Source organism: Somniosus microcephalus, chromosome 32 (assembly GCF_052327205.1).
Source record: "Somniosus microcephalus isolate GS21.2 chromosome 32, FLI_Smic_1.0, whole genome shotgun sequence".
NCBI classification, from domain to species: Eukaryota; Metazoa; Chordata; class Chondrichthyes; order Squaliformes; family Somniosidae; genus Somniosus; species Somniosus microcephalus.
Window position 1 is genome coordinate 32,865,502 of NC_141018.1, and position 22,341 is coordinate 32,887,842.

At 41.6% G+C, this 22,341-nt stretch overlaps 1 protein-coding gene across 1 annotated transcript; it reads left to right on the forward strand.

Moving 5' to 3' along the window:
* The first annotated feature begins 676 nt into the window (after positions 1-676).
* rcn2 (reticulocalbin 2) lies at positions 677-21,235 on the forward strand. Its single transcript, XM_085972328.1, has 8 exons — positions 677-773; positions 5,601-5,783; positions 7,452-7,557; positions 8,242-8,438; positions 13,833-13,946; positions 14,584-14,680; positions 15,723-15,865; positions 18,027-21,235. Exons 2-8 carry the CDS (start codon positions 5,634-5,636, stop codon positions 18,177-18,179), a joined length of 960 nt encoding a protein of 319 aa, XP_085828454.1. The 5' UTR covers positions 677-773; positions 5,601-5,633; the 3' UTR covers positions 18,180-21,235.
* Positions 21,236-22,341: the final 1,106 nt, after the last annotated feature.

A 22,341-nucleotide genomic window follows, 5' to 3' on the forward strand; every position in this document is an offset into this window, starting at 1 on the left:
GGAGGGAGTGCAGCGAAGATTCACCAGACTGATACCTGGGATGGCAGGAATGACATATGAGGAGTGATTGGGTCGATTGGGCTTATACTCGCTGGAGTTTAGAAGAATGAGAGGGGATCTCATTGAAACTTATAAAATTCTAACAGGACTAGACAGACTAGATGCAGGAAGGATGTTCCCGATGGTCGGGGAGTCCAGAACCAGGGGTCACAGTCTAAGGATAAGGGGTAAGCCATTTAGGACAGAGATGAGGAGGAATTTCTTCACCCAGAGAGTGGTGAACCTGTGGAATTCTCTACCACAGAAGGCAGTTGAGGCCAAGTCTTAAATATATTCAAGAAGGAGTTAGATATATTTCTTAAGGCTAAAGGGATCAAGGGATATGGGGAGAAGGCAGGGACAGGGTACTGAGTTTGGATGATCAGCCATGATCACATTGAATGGCGGAGCAGGCTCGAGGGGCTGAATGGCCTACTCCTGCTCCTATCTTCTATGTTTCTTTTGAATTCCCAATCTGATTTCTCTGGAGTGGGACTTGAACCCACAACCTTCAGTGCTACCCACTAAAAAGTACAAAATAGAGGAAAAAAAACACAACTGTCAGTGCAATCATTCAATGAACTTGCACTGAGGTGCCAGTGGCCCCAAAGAGTTTGTCTACATTGGCTACTGCAGCTGCAGCGCCCCCTACCAGTCTCCGGGCAGGAGTGGGGCCCGGGCTGGCCGCCGGAAGTGACGGCGGGAGCCTGACAACCGGGCGGTTGGAGGCTGAGGTAAGATGGAGAGGGAGAAAGGGGGTTTTGGGGAGAGTCCCCCAGTTCCTCACGGTAACCCGGGGCTTTGGGGAGAGCTTCCCCAGCTCTTCAGTGTAACCCGCTTCTCGGGGCAGCCTGTGGAGCCGCCTCTGTCGGTTATTCCCCGGGAGAGGAGGAGGATGATGTGTGTGTGAGAAAAGTGCAGGATCACAATTTGTCGTCGAAAGCCAGCTGAAACCTTCCGCAGTTATTTTTTTGCAGTCATTTTTTAGAAAAAAGTTATTTTGCCTTTAAAATAATGTATATTTTTTCCCTGTTAAATTTTTGTCCTGGTTAAAAAAAATTTTTTTTATCATTGTAATTTTTCTCCAATTAAGTTGCTTTTTATTTTCTGTAAATATTTTTAAATTTTTGTCCTGGTTAAAATTAATTTTTTTTACCATTGTAATTTTTCTCCAATTAAGTTGCTTTTTATTGTCTGTAAATATTTTTAAAAATTGCTATTTCTGTGCAAATTCCTAGAATATTTAATATAAAGCTGAAATGCATAATCACATACCTGTTATTGAACCTTTTGATTTTTGTAACCACTGGCAGATGTCCCTCCTCTGCATGTACAGCACAAAACGTGTGTATAAAATATTATAATCTACAGAACTAACTAATGTAAAGATTATTGTACCATACTTCTAACTAACTATACTTGTACGGGACACTAATATCTATTTATACTGACAACTGCAAATGGGAAAATTCTGACTTTCCACAGTGGTCTGTTCTGCAGTCGTCAGTAAATGTGCCTCAGGGTTGGATGGTCAGAAATTGGAACAGATTTCCACAAAACATTACCTAAAAATAAACTATAAAGTAGATGTTTTAAAGAAAGCAAATGTCTGGCTGTGAGTTTAAGACTATTTTAGTCTGTGTTCTATTGACATTCATAAGCTACAGTTTATGATGATTTCAGTGCATACATTTATATGAAGCCTTGCTACATTGAATTGTCTCAATGCTTCACACAATGAATTGCTCTTTAAATGTAGAGACTGGCATGTAAATTTACATAGACGATAGGTAAGTTTTGGAGATGTGTCTGGCATACTTCAGGTGTCATGCATGCCTGTGTCACAGTTTAAAAATAAGTAAAAGTTTAAAAAATTCAATCCTCAAGCTTAGGAGAAACTAGTTGGTTTCTTCTAACATCGGGGTGGAATTCAAAATTTACAAGCGGCTACCAATTTAGAGAAACTTCTCCAACCACTAGCCCCAAATTGGCCTCAGGATATGCTTATTTACAACAATTAAGACTGTGGCCCGAAAGGGACACAGGAGGTTGGATGCAGCTCTGCCTTAAAAAAAAACAGCTTGTGCTCCACTTACTGTGAGTAGTGCCGTGGGAGATCTGCCGAGTATCTCTTGAGGAAAAACTCAGTCTGCTGACACACACTGAAGCATGACCAATTGCCGCTGCCAGTGTGGAGTTGTGTGCCAGCAGGAGTCGGAGCCTGTGGATGAGGGAAAGGGGAACATAAATCTAAGGTGACTTCAGTTTGGGTCAGGTGATGTATACTAATGATACTTGTCAGTCACTGCTGTCTCAGGTGGACGTAAAAGATCCCACGGCACTATTTCGAAGAAGAGCAAGGCAGTTATCCCCAGTGTCCTGGCCAATACTTATCCCTCAACCGACGTACCAAAAAAAGCAGATTATCTGGTAATTTTCATATTGCTGTTTGTGGGAGCTTGCTGTGTGCAAATTGGCTACCTCGTTTCCCACATTACAACAGTGACTCCACTTCAAAAATACCTCATTGGCTGTAAAGCACTTTGAGATGACCGGTGGTCGTGAACGGCGCTACATAAATGCAAGTCTTTCTTTTGCTCAGCTACTGTGCATGCAAATTTCTTCCTCCAATAAATATTTTTAGCTTGTGCATGTTTTCAAGAATAAAAATTACTCCAAAGTCTGTCTCAAGGCAATAATCTATCTCTGTTAAGGCGCATTGATAAATGGAAGCTATGCCACGGGAAGCAATAAATTAAGTAATATATTAACTCAAGTGAACAGGGAATGATAAATTTCTAACACTGTACCCTTCTGCCTCTCATTATGTGTTCTATTTATAATCATTTTTCTGTTTTTCTTCTGGCAGTAAGCATTGGCTTGTGTAGTTTTTAAACCATACATGTCTAGTGGAACTGTGTGCAGCTGTTGAACTGACTGTTGAAATTTAGGCTTCTCTCCAACATGTTTTGCTCATGCCCCACAACAAAAAGTGAGCTTCCACAGGCAAGCCTGCGCTTTTTTTTTTTGACTCAAAATTTAACCTTGTGCTTGAAGTTTATGATCTAGCAATGCCTCAGGGCAGACAACCAGTCCTTATACCATTGGAGCATACACCAGAAATGGTACAGCTTATGCACCGTGCCCTCCAGTTCGCTCCAAACCTGTGGAAAACACCATGTTGAATCCTGGAATCATACAGCACAGAAGGAGGCCATTCGGCCCAGTCAGCCTACAGGGAGGAGGTCCAGCATCTCGTGAAGTGGTGCGCCGATAACAACCTGGCCATTAACATCAAGAAAACCAAAGAAATCATTGTGGACTTCAGGAAGTCTAAAGGCGGAAGTCACACCCCCATCCACATCAATGGGGCTGTGGTGGAAAGGGTGGACAGCTTTAAGTTCCTCGGAGTCCACATCATGGAAGACCTCTCCTGGTCGCTCAATACCTCCTCTCTGGTGAAGAAGGCCCAGCAGCGCCTATATTTCCTAAGGAGGCTGAAGGGATGTAACCTGTCACCCCTGATCCTCTCTAACTTTTACCGCTGCACAATAGAGAGCATCCTGACAAACTGTATCACAGTATGGTATGGCAGCTGTAGCTACTATGACTGGAAAGCCCTGCAGCGGGTAGTCAAAACTGCCCAACGCATTACCGGCACCCGGCTACCGACCATAGAGCACATATACCAGAAACGCTGTTTACGGAGGTCACGGTCCATCATCAAAGACCCTACCCACCCCAGCCACAGTCTGTTCGCCCTCCTGCCATCTGGGAGACGCTACAGATGCATTCGCACCCGAACGACCAGATTTAGGAACAGCTTCTTTCCCAGGGCTGTCATCCTACTGAACTCCACAAATAAACTCTAAAGCCTGCACATCTGCCAATGCACTTTATTATGGTTATGTTGATGTTAATGTATTACAAGCCAAATGTATGTTGAATGTTTAAATGTCTTAATCTAAATGTACACTCTTGGGAGCCGCAAGCCTACATTTCGTTGTACTGCACTTGTGCACTAACAATGACAATAAAAGTTGATTTGATTTTGATTTTGATTTGATTTGATAAGAACTACTAATTGAGTTTATTATTGTAAGAAGTGAAACGGTACAAAAGCAAGAATAAAATCAGCCAATAACATAAAAAATGCACTGCACCATCTGTTCCCCAAAACACAAGTTTCAAATCCTTACCCATTCTCTTCAGTAATTTGTGAAGACTGTGAGACGATAGCAGCACAGCAAAATATGAAACTGAGGATCATAAGGGATTAAATTTAATTCTATCACTTTGCTTTGATGTATAATCTAGTATAAAGGTTGAAATGTGTATCCTTTCCAAGTAATCTGAAACTGTCCCTTTTTAAAATACTTCCTGCAGATGTAACTAAACTGACAATTACAGTCTGTTCAACAGGACCTCGCTGAATTAGATCCGGGTTCCAAAGAAATGTCTGTGTAAATCCCTCAGAAGTCAATCACTTTTTAACAATGCAAATTAAATTTGGTTTTCAACATGCAATGCCAGGTGTAGATTTCACTGCCTGTCTGTTCCTGATCTAAAATCAGAGGCGTTCTTAATTGTAGCAGCTATGGCTTTTCTCTTTAAACACTTCCTAAATCAAGCTACAAATTCATGTCAAAAACTGTAGGAATTCTTGCAATTTGAAACTGGCTAGCTCCTATAATCCATCGTGACCTATTGGAGTTGTGCAGGGTCTTGCCATCCTCTTGTATTTTTTCATCTTTTCCTTTGGAAAAGGATCGAATATTTGCCCCCTTGCCCTGATGACTGGTGAATATTGTACTCCCATTGGTCAATTGCCTGGGCTGGCAACAGCACAATTTGTTTTCAAGCCCTGTTGTGATAATGGCCAACACTTTTCACATCCTTTGTAATTGTTGATAGTGTTGAGGTTTTTGTAACCTATAACTTGGTATTATTCATTTTGTTACTGCTCTTACGTATTTCATGAGTAAAGCAGTTACTGATTTGGTTTTATTCGTAACAATGTCGACTTACTGAACATTAGTTTTGAATGAGCTGTAGATGTTCTTCATTCCTGCAGGCTGCGCTTTGTACTAGTATCAGGCTAGCTGATAAGGGAATTGAGGGTTACGGGGAGCGGGCAGGGAAGTGGACGTGAGTCTAGATTCGGATCAGCCATGATCCTATTGAATGGCGGAGCAGGCCCGAGGGGCCGTATGGCCTACTCCTGCTCCTACTTCTTATGTTAGGCTGGGTTATGGCTATTCATTGTTGACATTAGAATAGCCCTGAAAGCAGGTTGTCCTCCTGTCCTCTTGACCAAAATGCTGAACTTTCTAATCGCTCTTCTGCAATAATAATTCTTCTAATTCATTCTAACGTGCTTCTTCCCCCTTCCACAGAGAGTTCAATGTTGGCCCGCATTGGCTCAGAAAGACGCAACTTGGAAAACAGGCGAGGTGAACACAAAAAGGAGTGTTGCCTTCATAAAAAGTAATTGTACAGAGATGATTAAAAAAAAATAAGCTCCAAGTTTGAAATGACACAAGCCTTTAATTTTTCTGCAGCCACTTCTGATATTGAAGCCTACTTGACAGAAGATGCAGTTCCAGGTGTTTGTGAGCTGGACTTTTATTGTGTTGTGCTCTGCACACATTCATCATAAACATGAGCCGGTTGTTGCTGAGGACCACTATGTGGATGGTGAACACAGCCCAGAGTTCGATAGGGAAGTCCTATTCGGCGGAGAGGTAGGAAATTCCATTCTGTCCTATTGTCATTAAAATGGAAGGGGGAATATCATAAAATTAATCGTTTAAAAATGTTAAATTTTTGCAGTTTGAAATTTTTTTTATTTTTAAGAATCTAATCTATTCGTTCTCTCCAACTTTTCCAATTTTTCCCCCATTTCATTTCTCTTCTAAATGACATCTTGATAATTACATATGCAAAATAATTAATTTAAAAAAATATATAGTACAAGGTTTGTTTGAAAATATAGAAGCTAAAATAATTGACGGGCAAAATCTGAAAATTTGACCACCATTTATTAATTTAATGATTAGAGAGGAACAAGCTCTAGGAAAGACTAACCACAGAGAGTTATTTAACTTTCAGATGCCTTAAATAGATTGTGGCATCAAATGCATTTGTTTTGTCTGTTTGGCTTGCATAGGCCAATCAATGGGGAATTAAAGTAAGTATTTTTGCTTACGGTGCAGTCATTTCGAGAGATCTCCTGATCTCACCTGTAAGTCTTTAGTAAACATCTGATTGGTTTACACCAAAATAGAGATAGATATGTCATTTTTAAGTGCGACATTATAAATAACTGCACAATTAGACAGCGTACAGTAGTGTGGCGGTTATGGTACATATCTCAACATGGCTGACTTCAGCGCTGCTCTGATGGCACCCAATCCCTTTTAATCTCGGAAGCATAGCAGAGTTAGGCTGGGTTAGAACTTGCCTGGAGTGCTCTTGGGAATACCTGGTACAATAGGCTACTTCAGCAACCAGCGGGCACCACAGGGTATAGAATGTCTCCTAGATGCTGATAAAATAATTTAATTGTTGAGGTAATATCTATTTTGTTCTGTTGCTTCATTGAGCAAGTTAGTTTAATTGGATATTTTTGTTTTTTTATTATATTAGTAGGGCACATGTTGCAATAATTTTATGTTTTTGTTTGGTGACACTGGGGCAACTCCATGTCACTCCTATTGGTTCAGTGGAAAAAAAGGCTCAGAGAAAAGTAATAATGAAAGCTGCTGGATTGTTATATAAACCGAACTGGTTTACTAATGCCCTTCAAGAAAGTGAACCTGCTACTTCTGTCAAGTTTGGTCCACACGCAGTCTCCAGTCGCGCACAATGTGGTTGGTTTTTAATACCCTCTGAAGTGGCGTAGCAAGCCAAGGCAACTAGGGATGGGCACTAAATGTGGTCTTGACAGCATTACCCACATTTCTAAGAACAAATAAAGCAGAAAGTAGTCAACTTTAATGGGACAATGCTGTTGTTTTTGTGGTATACCATACCACTATGCTACTGGGCTGCACAAAATAACCAGTTTTTCCACCATAAGAAAAACAATCCAGAATTGCTACCAATGAACCAGTTTGGGCTGCTTTCCAATTTCCAGTCTGTGCCTAAACCGTTCCATTCCATTTTGATTTTTTTTTCTGTACCATATACACAGGAGGGAGATTCTGGTACTGATAACCAACCTAATGTCAACCCCAACCTGACAAAAGACATGTCCTGTATAAAGTACAGGTATAAAGTCCAAGTTATTTGTGTACCTCAAGGGCTTCTATGGGGAATTCGTTCTTACTTCCATTCATAGATAGATGGTGAGTGAGAGTTTTGCCTACCATGAGCTATTCGTGTGTTTGTTTTTTCATTTTATTTCCCAGAAAGAAGCTGGGGAGTTTGCCAAGCTGAACCCTGAGGAGCAACAAGCCCGGCTCAAATCCCTCATCAAGAAGATGGATGCAAATGCAGATGGCTTTATAACTAAAGGTGAGAAACTGTTTAGTTACCAATCCTATAATGAGCGCTGAAATGACTTGCCATTGACTTAAAGTTCACGTTTGACGTAAGTATCTTACTGCATATAGTATTTAATTTCCATTTATATCACAGAACCCCTTGAAATGATTCTGTAGTAGCCTGGAACTGCTGCTGGGGAATCTTTTCACGCGATATTCCATAGCAACAGACAGATGATTGTGCATGCACATTCTTGCACATACAGTGATGTTTGAAAGCTGCGATTCACAACCGTACTTTTCCAGCTGGTGAACGTTCTGAGTTATAATTAAATCAATAGTGTACGAGCATTGTGTTATTATACATATGTGACCTTTTCACATCTTGCCAGTCCTTCATCCCTATAGAACGAGAGTCTAACATGTTGTAATTGTAAATAAATGATAATTATGCTACCAGGTGGTGAATACAACATGTAAACCCAACTGCATAACACAAAAGCGTTATTGTGAAATATTGAACAAATGAAAGGTATGATAAATGGCTTCCGATCCTGCAGTGAGAGGACAAGTCCATTCGGACTGCTGGGATATAGGGAGAAGTGCATGCAAAAAAAAAAATGCTGTTTTCAGATGAAATTCATCTCGGACTTTTACAACTCGCTGGAAATCGGACAGCTGCACCTTCTTTACAAGTCACTCTTGTTTGCTACAGATGAGCTTAGTGGATGGATCCAGCAGTCATTCAGATATTATGCCACAGAGGAGAGCAAAGAGCAGTTTCCAGACCATGACCTGGATGGCAATGGAGTTGTTACATGGGAAGAGTACAACATTCACAGTTATGACCGAGTCCTGGATTATGATGAGAATACTCCACTGGATGATGAAGAGGAGGAATCCCTCAGACAGGTGAGAGAAGGAAGTTTATCCAATTCAGGTTTCATGTTCACTACAATTTTTTTTTTAAAGTGGAATCAAACATGAAGTTAATTTTTAATTATCAATGAAACATAAAATAAATTGCTCTGTCTTGCCATAGATTTTCAATGGTGTACTTAATGTTTGGATTTCAGTATTGCAGGCAATGTTCCCTCTAATTTATTTTGGGTGCGCGACCCCTTTAACGGGCTGCGTGGCCCACTCAAATTTCTGCGCATGCACGGCTTATCCATTGTAAAGCCGGTAAGCGGCCTGCGCGGTCGCGTATCTTAACAGAACATTGGTTCCAGGATGTTGAGACTTCGAGTATGTATTTTTCCTTTATTGCTGTAGTGCAGGGTTATTCTCAAACTTTCTGTCAAGTCATCACAATCCCATGTACAGGAAACTTTGTGATATCCGGCACCGACGGGACCGAGCTGTTGCCGTCCCATCAAAACTGCCGGACAAACCAGCGCTAATATTGAAACATACGGCTCCGTATCTGGCAACAAACCCTGTTGCGCTTCTAAACAGTCGACCGTACCTTGCAAGCGTCTCTGTAGCTTAGCAACAGCTTCAGCGAGACCTTGCAGAGCCTGACTGGTGGAAAAAAAAGCAACGAGAAGAAAAAAAACCTAATGAAATGGCTCCTGATTTTTGCCGGTGGGTCGAGCATTCCGGACAGTTAACCTCCGGATAAACCAAAGTTTCCTGTAGTGTCTTTCTTTAGGTCCATTCACAGCACTGCTCCAACAAGTGCCTCACTGTAGTTTAGTTGGTAGAACTCTTACCCCTGGACAGAAGGTTGTGGGGTTAAGCCCCACATCACGAGTTTGATCTCATAATCTAAGCTGACACTCCAGTGCAGTACTGAAGGAGGGCTGCCTTGCCAGATGTGTTAAATTATTCAGGTAAGACATAGAACAGGTTAGGTGATTGGCAAATGCACTATAATGTGGATAAATGTGAGGTTATCCACTTTGGTGCCAAAAACAGGAAGGCACATTATTATTTGAATGGCAATAGATTGGGAGAAGGGAAGTGCAAAGAGACCTGGGTGTTCTTGTGCACCAGTCGCTGAAGGTAAGCATGCAGGTGCAGCAGGCGGTTAAGAAGGCAAATGGTATGTTGGCCTTCGTAGCAAGAGGGTTCGAGTACAGGAATAAGGATGTCTTGCTACAGTTGTACAGGGCCTTGGTGAGACCGCACCTTGAGTATTGTGTGCAGTTTTGGTCACCTTATCTGAGGAAGGACGTTCTTGCCATGGAAGGAGTGCAGCGAAGATTCACCAGGCTGATACCTGGGATGGCAGGAATGACGTATGAGGAGAGATTGGGTCGATTGGGCTTCTACTCACTGGAGTTTAGAAGATTGAGAGGGGATCTCATCGAAACCTATAAAATTCTAACAGGACTAGACAGACTAGATGCTGGAAGGATGTTCCCGATGGTCGGGGAGTCCAGAACCAGGGGTCACAGTCTAAGGATAAGGGGTAGGACATTTAGGACTGAGATGAGGAGGAATTTCTTCACCCAGAGAGTGGTGAACCTGTGGAATTCTCTGCCACAGAGGGCGGTGGAGGCCAGTTCATTAAATATATTCAAGAAAGAGTTGGATATATTTCTTAAGGCTAAAGGGATCAAGGGATATGGGGAGAAGGCAGGGACAGGGTACTGAATTTGAATGATCAGCCATGATCTCATTGAATGGCGGAGCAGGCTCGAAGGGCCGAATGGCCTACTCCTGCTCCTATCTTCTATGTTTCTATGTAACTGCCTGTTCAGGTAAGATCTTATTTGAAGAACAGAAAGTACTTTTGGGATGTTGGCCAACATGCCTCCCTCAACCAAAAACAAATTAACTTATTTATCTCATTACTGTTTGTGGCACCGTGCTGTGTTGAAAATGGCTGCTGAGGTTGCCTACACAATTGTCACTGAACTTCAAAGTAATAAATTGCATGTGAAGCATTTTGAGATGTTTCTGAGAGATAAGGTGCTCTAAAAATACAGAGAGTTGAATGCATGGCTGTGCCGTGATTTCTCACAGGGAGTATGTCACTCCAGGCAGTTGAATGTTGGAAGGGCAGGCTGTTTTCCATAGGAAGCCAGGGAAAAAATCTTTTAGGATTAATGGTTCTACTAAAACTATGGGTCTGAGGAGAGGGAATGTTACTGAATTCCAGCTATGACAACATCCTACACTACATGGCCTGTGGATGGAGAGCCAGAAACAAAGAGCATCAGCCCATTGCCGCTGCTTTAGTGGCTATCATAAATCGTCATATATTGATCACATATCTGCGGCATAACTAAGACCGCCTATTTCCGTCTCCGCCATTGCCTCTGCTCATCCGCTGCTGAAACCCTCATCCATACCTTTGTTACCTCTAGACTTGACTATTCCAACGCACTCCTGGCTGGCCTCCCACATTCCACCCTACGTAAACTTGAGGTCATCCAAAACTCGGCTGCCCGTGTCCTAACTCGCACCAAGTCCCGTTCACCCATCACCCCTGTGCTTGCTGACCTACATTGGCTCCCGGTTAAGCAACGCCTCAATTTCAAAATTCTCATCCTTGTTTTCAAATCCCTCCATGGTCCTCGTCCCTCCCTATCTCTGTAATCTCCTCCAGCCCCACAACCCCCCCTGAGATATCTGCGCTCCTCTAATTCTGCCCTCTTGAGTATCCCTGATTATAATCGCTCCACCTTTGGTGGCCGTGCCTTCTGTTGCCTGGGCCCTAAGCTCTGGAATTCCCTGCCTAAACCTCTCCGCCTCTCTACCCCTGTAAGACGCTCCTTAAAACCTACCTCTTTGACCAAGCTTTTGATCACCTGCCCTACTTTCTCCTTGTGTGGCTCGGTGTCAAATTTTTTGTCATATAATACTCCAGTGAAGCGCCTTGGGACATTTTACTACATTAAAGGTGCTATAAAAATACAAGTTGTTGTTGTCATGACTGAGAAGCTAAGAACAGTATATAAAGATATAGGGGTAGCGTATCCGTTAGGTTGCGCTGGTTTTTCCAGTGCAATTTTCCTAAAATTTGCCAAACCAGCGTAAATAATCGAGGAATTTCAAGCACAAGTTACGTCCAGCACAATTCGGGTTTCCCCGATTTTTTGCGCTGGTTTGAAAACGTCGCATTAGAAGAAGGTCCCGTCCACAAAACTGGCCATGCCCCCAGATCGAATTAATCAGCATGGCGAGTTTCAGCTAATTGTGCCCGTTTGCGGCCTTTGAGGAGGCTCTTTAAAATTAAGCTCTTTTTTAGGCACTAATAGGCACCCTTTAAAAGTTTTTAAATATTAAATATTTAATTTATTAAAACTGACTAGTGTACACTAATGAAACTAGTAAATGGGTTCAGTTATTTAAAATCAGGTTACTCTCGAGTGGTGGATGCGACACTGATTAAACCTGCTTATTTTTTGTGATAACTCTATTTTCAGCTGTATTAATAAAACTGCACCAGGTTACCAGTCTTGAATTTTTCACGGAATTTTTTTAATGCAAGGTGGTGGGGGGGGGAAATAATTACGTTACTAAACGCTGCCCAATTGCGCTGGTTCATGGAAAATTTTACGTTTGCTTATGCAAATGAGTTTGAGTGGAAATTTGAACCATACCTTCACTTCGGAAAGCTAGCCCAGATTGCCGACTGCGCCCAAAGTGGAAACTCTACCCCTCAAACTTAGTTCCCTGAGGGGTGGAATTTTCTATTTTGCTTGCTGCACCTGTGGGGCGCGCGTATGGCCTCATAGGTAGGAAGTGTCATTTCTTGTATATCACAGACAGCCCACCTGTGGTTTATTAGTTCTTTTGGAATCCGTGCAATCAAGCAGGAACAGAGAGGTTGGATTAAGAAGGGAAGAAGAAAGAAATAATTGCATTTTTTGTACTCTGTCTAGTACTTTCCCCAACCCAGCATAGATCTGGAATTCAGCCATCAGATTTATTTGGTCTGTGTGAATCTCGCGCACACTGTTTTTTGCAACTGAGCCATTGAAGTGCTGGAATATGCTCTCTTTAGAGAGCGTGACTGTCATTAAGATCGGCGTAAAAGAAGGGTTTACATTCCACGTGCAATAGTGTATTGGAGCATCAATATGCTTGACAAAGAGTGCCATGAGTCCCAACCCATGGAACACTCGCATCAACCTGCCCACTAAGATCTGTTGCAGGAGGCACCTCATTTCTCCACTCGGCATATCAGGAGGCCATCGAATGGAGAGCCAAACTAGACGTCCCATTAGATGCTTTTCCCGTCATACGAAACGACAACAAGAAGGAGTGGTAGGATGCAAGTTTATGTCTGTGACTGATTCATAAAGATAGTTCCTGATCTTCAGTGTGCACACTGGAGAGAATTACCAAGTGGGGGGAATAGGTGTTATGCACATGCACCATGGGATCTTTTACATCCACCTAAGAGGACCGACAGGCGCCTAGGTTTAAAGCCCCATCCGAAAGACGGCACCTCCATCAGTGCAGCACTCCCTCAGTACTGCACTGGAGTGTCAGTCTGGATTCTGTGCTGGAGTGGGCCTTGAACTCGCAATCTTCAGAGGCGAGAGTAGTAACACTGAGCCAAGCCTGACACAATGATAATCCTAGGTCTATATGCCTTTGCTACTGATTAATCACAGTACAAACAAACTTGCACTGTTTGCCTCTGACAATCTTGAAAAGCTTTATTAGATTTCTCACTAACCTTTTATATTCCAATGCAAAAAGCTGCAGTTTTTCACCCTTTTCTCATAATTATAATCTCTCATTCTTTATTATTCTAGTGAATCCTCCGTGGTTATAATCCTTCCTATAAGGGGCACCTAGAATTCCTCGCAATACACCCACTGTGGCCTAACCAATGTCGCGTACAAATTCAACATTAATTCATTGCTTTTATATTCAATTCCTCTGTGTAAAAAAAAAACCGCAGCATTCCATTTGTTTTTTTATTTCCTGTTTTATCTGCACTCCCACCTTTCAAGATCTTTGTATGTGCACCTTTACATCTCCCTGTTCCTCCACTCTTAAAAATCTCATCACTTATGGTGCTATTCCCTTTGGCTTTGAAACTTCAGATTTTGCTCTGTTGAAGTGTGCACACAGTCTCTGGAGTGGGACTTGAACCCACAATCTTCTCACTCGGAGGCAAGAACGCTACCATTGATCCAAGGCTGACATCTAATTAAGGATAAAAATAACTTTGAACAAACATTCCCCATTCTGATGTGGGGCAGGGTATATTAAAACCAGAAACTGGTTTACCCAATTTATCTGGTATCCGAGCAACGTATGCTGCACAAGCCTATTGAACCAAAAGCTGAATTGGAAAAAGAAAAGCACCTTTACTTTCTTGATCTCTGTCTCCAGATTTTTTTGAAGGATAAAAAGCGCTTTGAGAAAGCAAACATTGATGGTTTACCGGGACTGACTCTGACAGAATTTATAGCATTTGAACACCCAGAAGAAGCTGATTATATGACGGTGAGTTACAGTATACCATTTCTTATGTCAGTTACATTAAATAATATTTACTCTCTGTCATGAATCTTACCATTCATGTAGAAATGACTCATGAGATAACACTGGGCGGCCAGCTGGTGGCGCCGTCCAGGGAAAATATAAATACTCGGGCGTGGGCCCAGCTTGCTCGGGACGTTTCTGTAACCAGGAGCTAGTGATGTAACTAGAATCTCATGGTTGTGAAACAGTTGATTAAAGCCTTGTTTTATACTCAACCAAGTGCTTAGTAGTTTTCTTACGTCACTCTCTATATGTGAATGAAAACATTTTTTGTTCTGATGTATAAGACTAGTCTGTGGAACCTCGCACTACATTTATGAATACTGCTGCTGCAGCATTTCAGCTGTACCCTACATACTCCTCAAAGGCAGAAGCCTAGCTAACCGAGGGGGCAAATCACCCAGTTAAGAATCTTCCCCTTTACCTTCCAGCTTATGCTGGATTACAGTTTCACAGGGGTTGGCAGCCCCCCCCCCCCCCCCAGGACCTTGGCTCAAGTGAGTGACAACAGGCTATTCAACTGTGGGCGACGTCACAACTCAGGTGGTTCATATGTTCACCTGCTGTCCATACAGATGCTTTAACTTTCAAATTGCAGGACTATGTCGTACAGGATGCTTTAGATGAGCATGACCACAACAAAGATGGGTTTGTCAGCTTAGAGGAATTCCTTGGTGACTACAGGAAAGACCCAGGTTAGTTAGCTGAATTGGTATTGTAACTTTTCACTGAAATTTTTGTTCAATATCTCAAGCAATCATCTGTAGACTATTTCCTTATAAACATTATTTTCTCAGTAAATTAATGTAATACTAACTATAGAAATGATTCGAGTTGTGGCCAATCTTTCTGGTCTATATTATTGATATTACTATGATCATTGCTTCTCTGAACTTTCCTCTAGTTCCTCCCACCCCCCCCCCCCAAAAAAAAATGTAAATACCCCATTCTACACACACTTCCTCCTCTCTCTATCACTGAATTGCAATCAAGACTCCTTGCACAACCTTCTTCTCTGGTCATTCTTTCCAAAAGCCTCAAAATTATGGAACTCCTTATCTCTCCCTCAGTGTTTTCCTTCCTCTAATGATCTTTAAAGCCCAATCTGGATTTCACCTAATCACTACTTTTTTAAAATTTATTGCTTTGCCATTCCTTTTCAAAATTGGTTCTGTCCTGCACTCTGAACCTTGGGTCCTTTCACCTTAGTTGAAAAACAAAGTAGGGCTAAGTGTTGAAGCTATGTAGAACCTAGGTTGGAACCTGTAATTCATTGATATTGTTAGTTCCCATGGCGTTGTGGAAAAGCATCGCGCAAAGGCTGGTCTTTACCCCATAGGGAGGAAGGAGGGAAAATCAGAGAATCCCTGTGCAACTGTTGCCCACCACCCAGTTATACTGAGGCATTAGCAGAAATTGGGAAGGTGGCACTCGAGGACCACACACCATTCCCCAGTTGAGTGGGTGCATGGGCATCCAGTTGGCTTTCCAAATCAGTATCATCAGAAGTGTATAATCAACTCCCCAGATGTCTTAACATGCCTGATGTACCAAGCCATGTATACCAGGAAAACTCTGAGCTTGAAACTTAACCTTCTCATGTCCCCTTTCCCCCAAAAAACTAGATGTGAACCGTGCACAATGTGCAATCCTTTAACTCTGCAAACACATGGCTGGTTAGGATTTATCTCATTTGAGCATTTTGTAGCTAAAGATTTTTCCACCTCTTGAAAATAGGTGCAGAGGACGATCCAGAATGGGTAACTGTGGAGCGCGATCGCTTTGAAAATGATTACGACAAGGACAAGGACGGCAAACTTAATCGACAGGAGCTCTTGTTGTGGATTATTCCCAACAATCAGGACATTGCGCATGATGAGGTAAAGCTGCTGTGTTTAAATAGTAGGTTTTTTTGGTCATTGAAAAATCGTTACATTTTTACACACTAGAAAAGGTTTTAAGTTTGTGCAGTTTCAATCCAGCACCTTGTGTGTGTGCTCACTGACATGAATCAGTCATTCATGAAAGAAAGACTTATGAAATAATACTGAGCGGCCTACGGGTGGCGCTGTCCAGGGAGAGTATAAATACTCGGGCACGGGCCCAGCTTGCGCAGGACATTCTTAACAGGAACTAGTGAAGGATACAACTAGACCTCCATGTTGTAAAACAGTTGATTAAAGCTTTGTTTAACGCTCAGGCCAAGTGCCTAGTAGTTTTCTTATGTCACTCACAGTATGGAAACTACCGCTGTTTGTCACTATTTCACAGAGCGGTGTCTGTTATTAAAATAATATATGTAGCCCTACAGAGGAGTTGCTCTTCTACAGTTGAGCTGAAGCACATTGTTGGAAGAAGGCTAGAGGGAGCCTTACTCTGCATCTAATGCTGCTGTAATTTACCTGGGAGTATTTGATCTGACACTGGGTGCCTGAGATGGAATTGTGTTCAGTTCCCCAGACCAAGATTCCTCACCCTGACAGCATAAAAACATAGAGGGTGAGAGAAGTCTTTTTTCCAAAAGAAATAGTTTCATTTAGAAAAGAGGTATAACAATATCTAGAAAAAGGTTTCTTTTGCAATTGATCCTCACAAGTTAAGAGCCTTGTATGAATATAAAAGAATCCCATTCAGAATTAAAGGCATAATGGCCCAGAAATTTGGGTTGGGGGCTTCCCGTGGGTGCAAGCCTCCGACCTGCACTTACCTAGCGCGCCGGCCGTTGAGCTGTGGGCCCGTGTGGGATTCCGATCCTGGGCCTCCTCCAACTGCTGGCGCGCAGTGCTTGCGTACCCCAGGGGCGCAGTTAGTTCGAAGCGTCCCCTGGGATCACGTGGGCCATGGAGAGCCAATGGTAGCAGGGAATCTCCATTCATAGATTTGACAGGAAGACCTGTCAAATTTATGAATAGAGTTCAGCCCCAAAACATAACTAAAACTTCAAATAATTTTTTTTTTAAATCACCTTTTTCAAATAACTATAAATTACATTAAATAACTATTTTAAACAATAATTTAAATTTTTGAAAAAATTAATTACTTTTCCTAACGGGGCTAAAAATAAACTTACCTTTCTTTAAAGTATTTAAAAATAATAAACCTGTGGAAAAAATGTTTTAATTTTACTTAATTCACCACTTACCTTGTTAAAAGCAGGCCTTGCGACTGCTTTTTAAAAGCGTAGCTCCTGGAGACTTACCCTCCCGGAGAAACCTACAAAAATAACGGAAGTTCCAGGCGTACGCGCTGCCTCTCCGGCGCACGCGTTCGACCTGTGAACCCCTTCCTTTAAGGGAACGGAAGTTCCGGTTTCCCGCGCATGCGCAGTGCATGCACGAAACCGGCACTTTCGTTGGGCCTACGCGTGAGTACCCAGCGCGTACTCACCCATGGGGACCCGAAGTTCTGGCCCAATGTCAAGAATTACGCTCATGTAAAATCCTGCTTCAGAAGCATCCCTTCTCAGGAGGGCACTCCTCCTACATAGCTCGTGTGTTTTGTGAGGTTTCGCCACCAACCTCTAACAAACGGTGTCTGTGACACGTGATCTTGGAGAGAAAAATTGCAACACTTGGATTTGGAGGAGGGGAGAAATGAGGACATAAACGCCCTCTCTTTCAAACTATTTTCTCTAACTTTTCCCTGCTGTAGTAGGCCACACACTGACGGGAAGAACAGGCAGGTGGTCTGTTACTAGCTTTCTGGCCATGCTCAAGTCTGGAGCATAAATTACTTATAATAAGGCATCGAATGGTTAGTCTCACTCGGGGATGACGATAAGGATAGATGTAGGAATTGAAAATTAGAATGGTAGCAGTTTCTCTCCTGCGGTTGGAATTAAGGTTCATTGTTGGGCAGCGCCAGAGAGAGCATTGCCCTACATCTGAGCCACGCTTGAGGCTCTGGACTTCTGAGCTAACCACTAGGGGGTACGCAAGAGCCAAGTGAGGGGTCTTCTGCTAAAATTCACCTTGGGGCTAATTCAGTTTTTGCTTATAGCAGTCAGAGATTAACATATTGAGAGTTTCTGTTGTGTGACAGGCTGAACATCTCGTCAAAGAAATGGACACAAATGGAGATAGCAAACTTACAGAAGCAGAGATACTTGTGAGTCAGGACCTCTTCCTCAACAGTGAAGCGACCGACTATGGTAGCCAACTACACGATGAGAAATTCTACCACGATGAACTTTAGTGCCAGCAGTTCTCCAGTGTTGGGTTTTGTTTCAATAAACAACTAAACTTCTTAGACCACTTTCGAGCGAATTCACTGGCCGGACAAGTGCCCGACCAATAACCACTATTAGTAGAATAAAGAAACTGACCAGTCCAGTAGATTTTAACAACAGTATTACTGTTAAAAAAAATTAAAAAAAACCTCCGTTCCTAATATCCGACTTACCTTTACTGGTAATATTGTCCATTGCTATTTGTCTTATTCTGTCATAAAGAGACTTAGAATTCCCTGTTACAGGAAACTTTGTGCTATCCGGCACCGACGGGACCGAGCTGCTGCCGTTCCCTCAAAACTGCCGGACACTCCAGAGTTAATGTTGAAACATACGGATGAATCAACAAACCCTGTTGCTTAGCAACAGCCTCTAAACAGTCGGCAAGCGTCTCTGTAGCATCTCTAGCTGAAGCTGTTGCTTAGCTACAGACCTTGCAGAGCTTGACTGTTCAAAAAAAGCAAAGAAAAGAAACGAAAAGAATTAAAATCGGCTCCTTGATTTTTGCCGGTGGCTCGAGCTTGCCGGACGGCTCGCCTCCGGATAACTCAAAGTTTCCTGTATTACTTTCACTATTGCATCTGAGAATTTTTGTGACTAATACAAAATTGTGTAGAATACACAACATATTTGTACCACTTTTTAAAACCAACATAATGTTTTGTTATTTTTATAAAATGTGGACCTATTGATCAGTCAACTTTCAGTGCCATAAGACAATATAGTAAATTTTAGATACAAATTCTAAGTAATGGACCTTCCATCTGCTGGTTAGTTTTCAATGTGAATGTGCAGTACTTGTAAAGTAGGAGAAATCACTATTTAGAACAATGAGGGATGACTTCCTTTGCTTGTTACCTATAATTTAATCCTAAATGCATTTTAATACATGTATTTATGATTTAACTTGGCACAGTGCAGTAGAAGGTGCTCCTCTGGGGCTTAAGCTGAGACACATTGTTGGGGCAACTCTGTGCTATACCTGACGGGAGAGTGCTCGAGGCTGACACTGGACGCGGGGGAGAACTGTCCCAGTCCCCAGCAGTGATATACCTCACCTGGATGAACACGTAATTCGCAAAAACGACACTTTAAAAAAAAAAATTCCCCAAAACATTTATTGCCTTTTGGAATTAAAGTTGTACTTGAAGCTTGTCTCGAGCTATATAACCAACCTCTCTGCAGGTGGATTCTTTTAGTAGTAACTTTCCACTCGGATTGTTTAAATGACTTAACACTACATTTACATAAATGGCCAAATAGTTGCTCATTTCTGTGTTTTAATTGTTTGAAGTTAAGCAACAACAAAAAAAATCGCTCTCTCGGGTTCCTAAAATGTGTTGCTGTTCATTTTACTCTGCTTTGTAATTTAACATTTGAGGTAATTTGTATAACAATGGAATCACTAGTGACAATCCACTGAAGTCTGTCTTTGGAATATGTTCTCTTTTAGTTTAACGTTTCGGGTGGGCAATAACTTCATTTTCACTCTGGGTTTCTGCAAATTCAGTTAGTACTTTGCTGTTACAGAAGGAACCCTTTTTGTCACGAAGTATTGAGTCCAGAATTTATTTATACTGTTGCATTTTCCAGCCTCCCCTCTACCTGTAGTTTATAAAATACAGTCTGTTCAGTGCTACTGGTGTAATTATTCTAAAAGCTAAATTATTTTAATGTGGTTTCACTATATAATCCCTTTACGGTGCAAAGTCATGTGAATAAACCGCTAAATTGTGTTCACTATTTGGATTCGTACAGTTAACTGGTTTCTTACCCATGCGGTACCCACATATGAAAATATCAACTCACCACCCCTACTGTCTTTACTGCTCATGAAAACGATGGGTGTGCAAATCATCAGGGCTCGTCATTCTTGAAAACTAGAGTTGCCATTCTCTTTCTGTACAGAACGTATTCAGTAGCATTGCGTTTTAAAACGTGCACAACTGTGTCTTTCATATCTCAATGTTTATAGAGTAAATAGTGCCACACCATCTCTTATTGAAGTTATGTCACTTTTAAAACCTCAGAATTCATTTGCACCAGCTGGTGGGGCTTTTATATGTGAAACATCCCACTATCGGCATTCTACCCTCCACACCAGGCAGACTTTTAATTTCTGATGATGTACCTGCCTAATCAACTTTTGGGCACAGTTGAATCTGCAGTTGCAGAAATTGCTATAAATACAGATATTAGCATGGTTCTGTGATTTTTAAAAAATGGAAAATGTTGGCAATACACTGCAAGTCCATTAATATTGGACAGAAAAAAGACAGAATGTTTCAGGCAGAGGTCCTTTGTGTTTTAATAGTGGCTGGGCCTGCTTGTGTATTCCCTGCATTTGCCTATTTTTAGATTTCTGGTATTAGCAGTTTCTCCTCTTGTGTCTTTTTCAATCTTCCACTTTGATTTCTTCGGTTATTTGTTTAAATAACACACCTTTTATAGTGACCGGCACTGCAGTTAAAATGGACTTGTACAGAAAGCTCAGCCAGCAGAAGGGTTCAGTTAGACTTACAGTTACACTAATTCAGGTATTGAACCTGTGTGAGACATTGATGTATATACAGTGATACAGAATAGGTCAATGCTGCTTCATTGTCAAACTGCATTTGGGGGGAAAAGGCTGAAGAATGTTGAGAAAGACGAGTCACATTTCAGAGTAAATATTTTTAATCTACTGAGAGAATGTCAATACTTCATAACAGTAGCATCTGTTTGTTTAAGCTATAATTTAATGTGTGATCTTTGATGTAATTAATACCTCAGAGTTTTCTCTTTTTCGATTAATACCTTTAGTTTTTTTCATTCTAAAGTTAAGGAAATGTATATCCTTTGCAATGTTGTAGATGCATTTGGTTAACGTTCCTATTGAGCCTTGTTTCTTATGATGGGTGGTACACTGTTCCAGTTTGTGACTAAGATGACAGCCTGATTTTCACTTAAACCAATACCACTACACCCGCGATTTTAAAATTAGACTTTTGATGAAAGTTCAATTAAAAACTTGATGTTTAAATTAGTTGTCTTTATTGTTTTTCTTTCTTCACACACCATGCATTAGAATTTTAAAAAAATATACAATTTTCTTCATATGATGAAGAATCACACCCAAAAGGTTACCGTCTGTCTCTGAACTACTGTTCATTTCAAGCATTTTGTGTTTTTATTTCCCCATCTCCAGCATTTACATCTTGGTCTATATGTCTCTTTCCCTTTTGTTTTTCTCCAATCGTAGAGCAGCTGTTGACTGTAAGAGACTGATGGCATTCAAAGCAATAGGGAAAGAAATGCGTGGGCTCAAGAATAAAAGATGGGTTTCAATGTATGAATATGTGCGACGGAGGCAGAGATATGTATATAGTGGTGGGGTCTCCCATTGGCTAAAGTGGAAAAGTATGATTATTGTCCATTGAAAGTACCCAACCTGAAATTATCAGCTCGACTGATAAGGCAACAGGATGTTTTTCAAGGCCATTTACATCGTTGGTGAAGACACATTGTAATATTTTGGGTACTGTACCTTCACAAAGACTTTGATGTCGGAGAGTTCAGAGCCAAGCAGTCTTAGTTCTCCAAATTAGAGAAGATCTCAAGTGAACTTGCTTTCACTGTGCACACAAATCTTGAGTACAAAAGTCATGAGCGTCAAGCAAGACCAGTTTGGCACAATCCTCTGCCCCGCACTAAGTTGTACAGATATGGAATAGAAGCCCAGCTAAAACAGTTAACAACATGCCAATTAATGTCTTTGAAAATAACTGGATGCATTTCTAGTTAGGAACGATGATTACAAGTATAGCTAGAGATGAATGAAATGTGATGGTTCTTGAGTTGCTGGGATGATTGGTAAGGTCATACGAAAGAAGCTAACCAGATGTATGATACTGGAAGACGGGCACAGTGGAAAATCTGGCTTATAAAATGCATGATCAGTATAGGTGATGGTGATGTGTCCTGTTCATGGCACTTCAAATAGATACCTAATTAGCTTCTTGGACTCCCCACCTGATGTGCTCAGAATGTTGCTACACTTAATACTCTCAGTGGCCCACCTGTTTAGGGTAAGTGCTACGACATGCTGAGTAGTGTTCTGCTCACAGTGCCAGTTTGGGACTGAAGGAA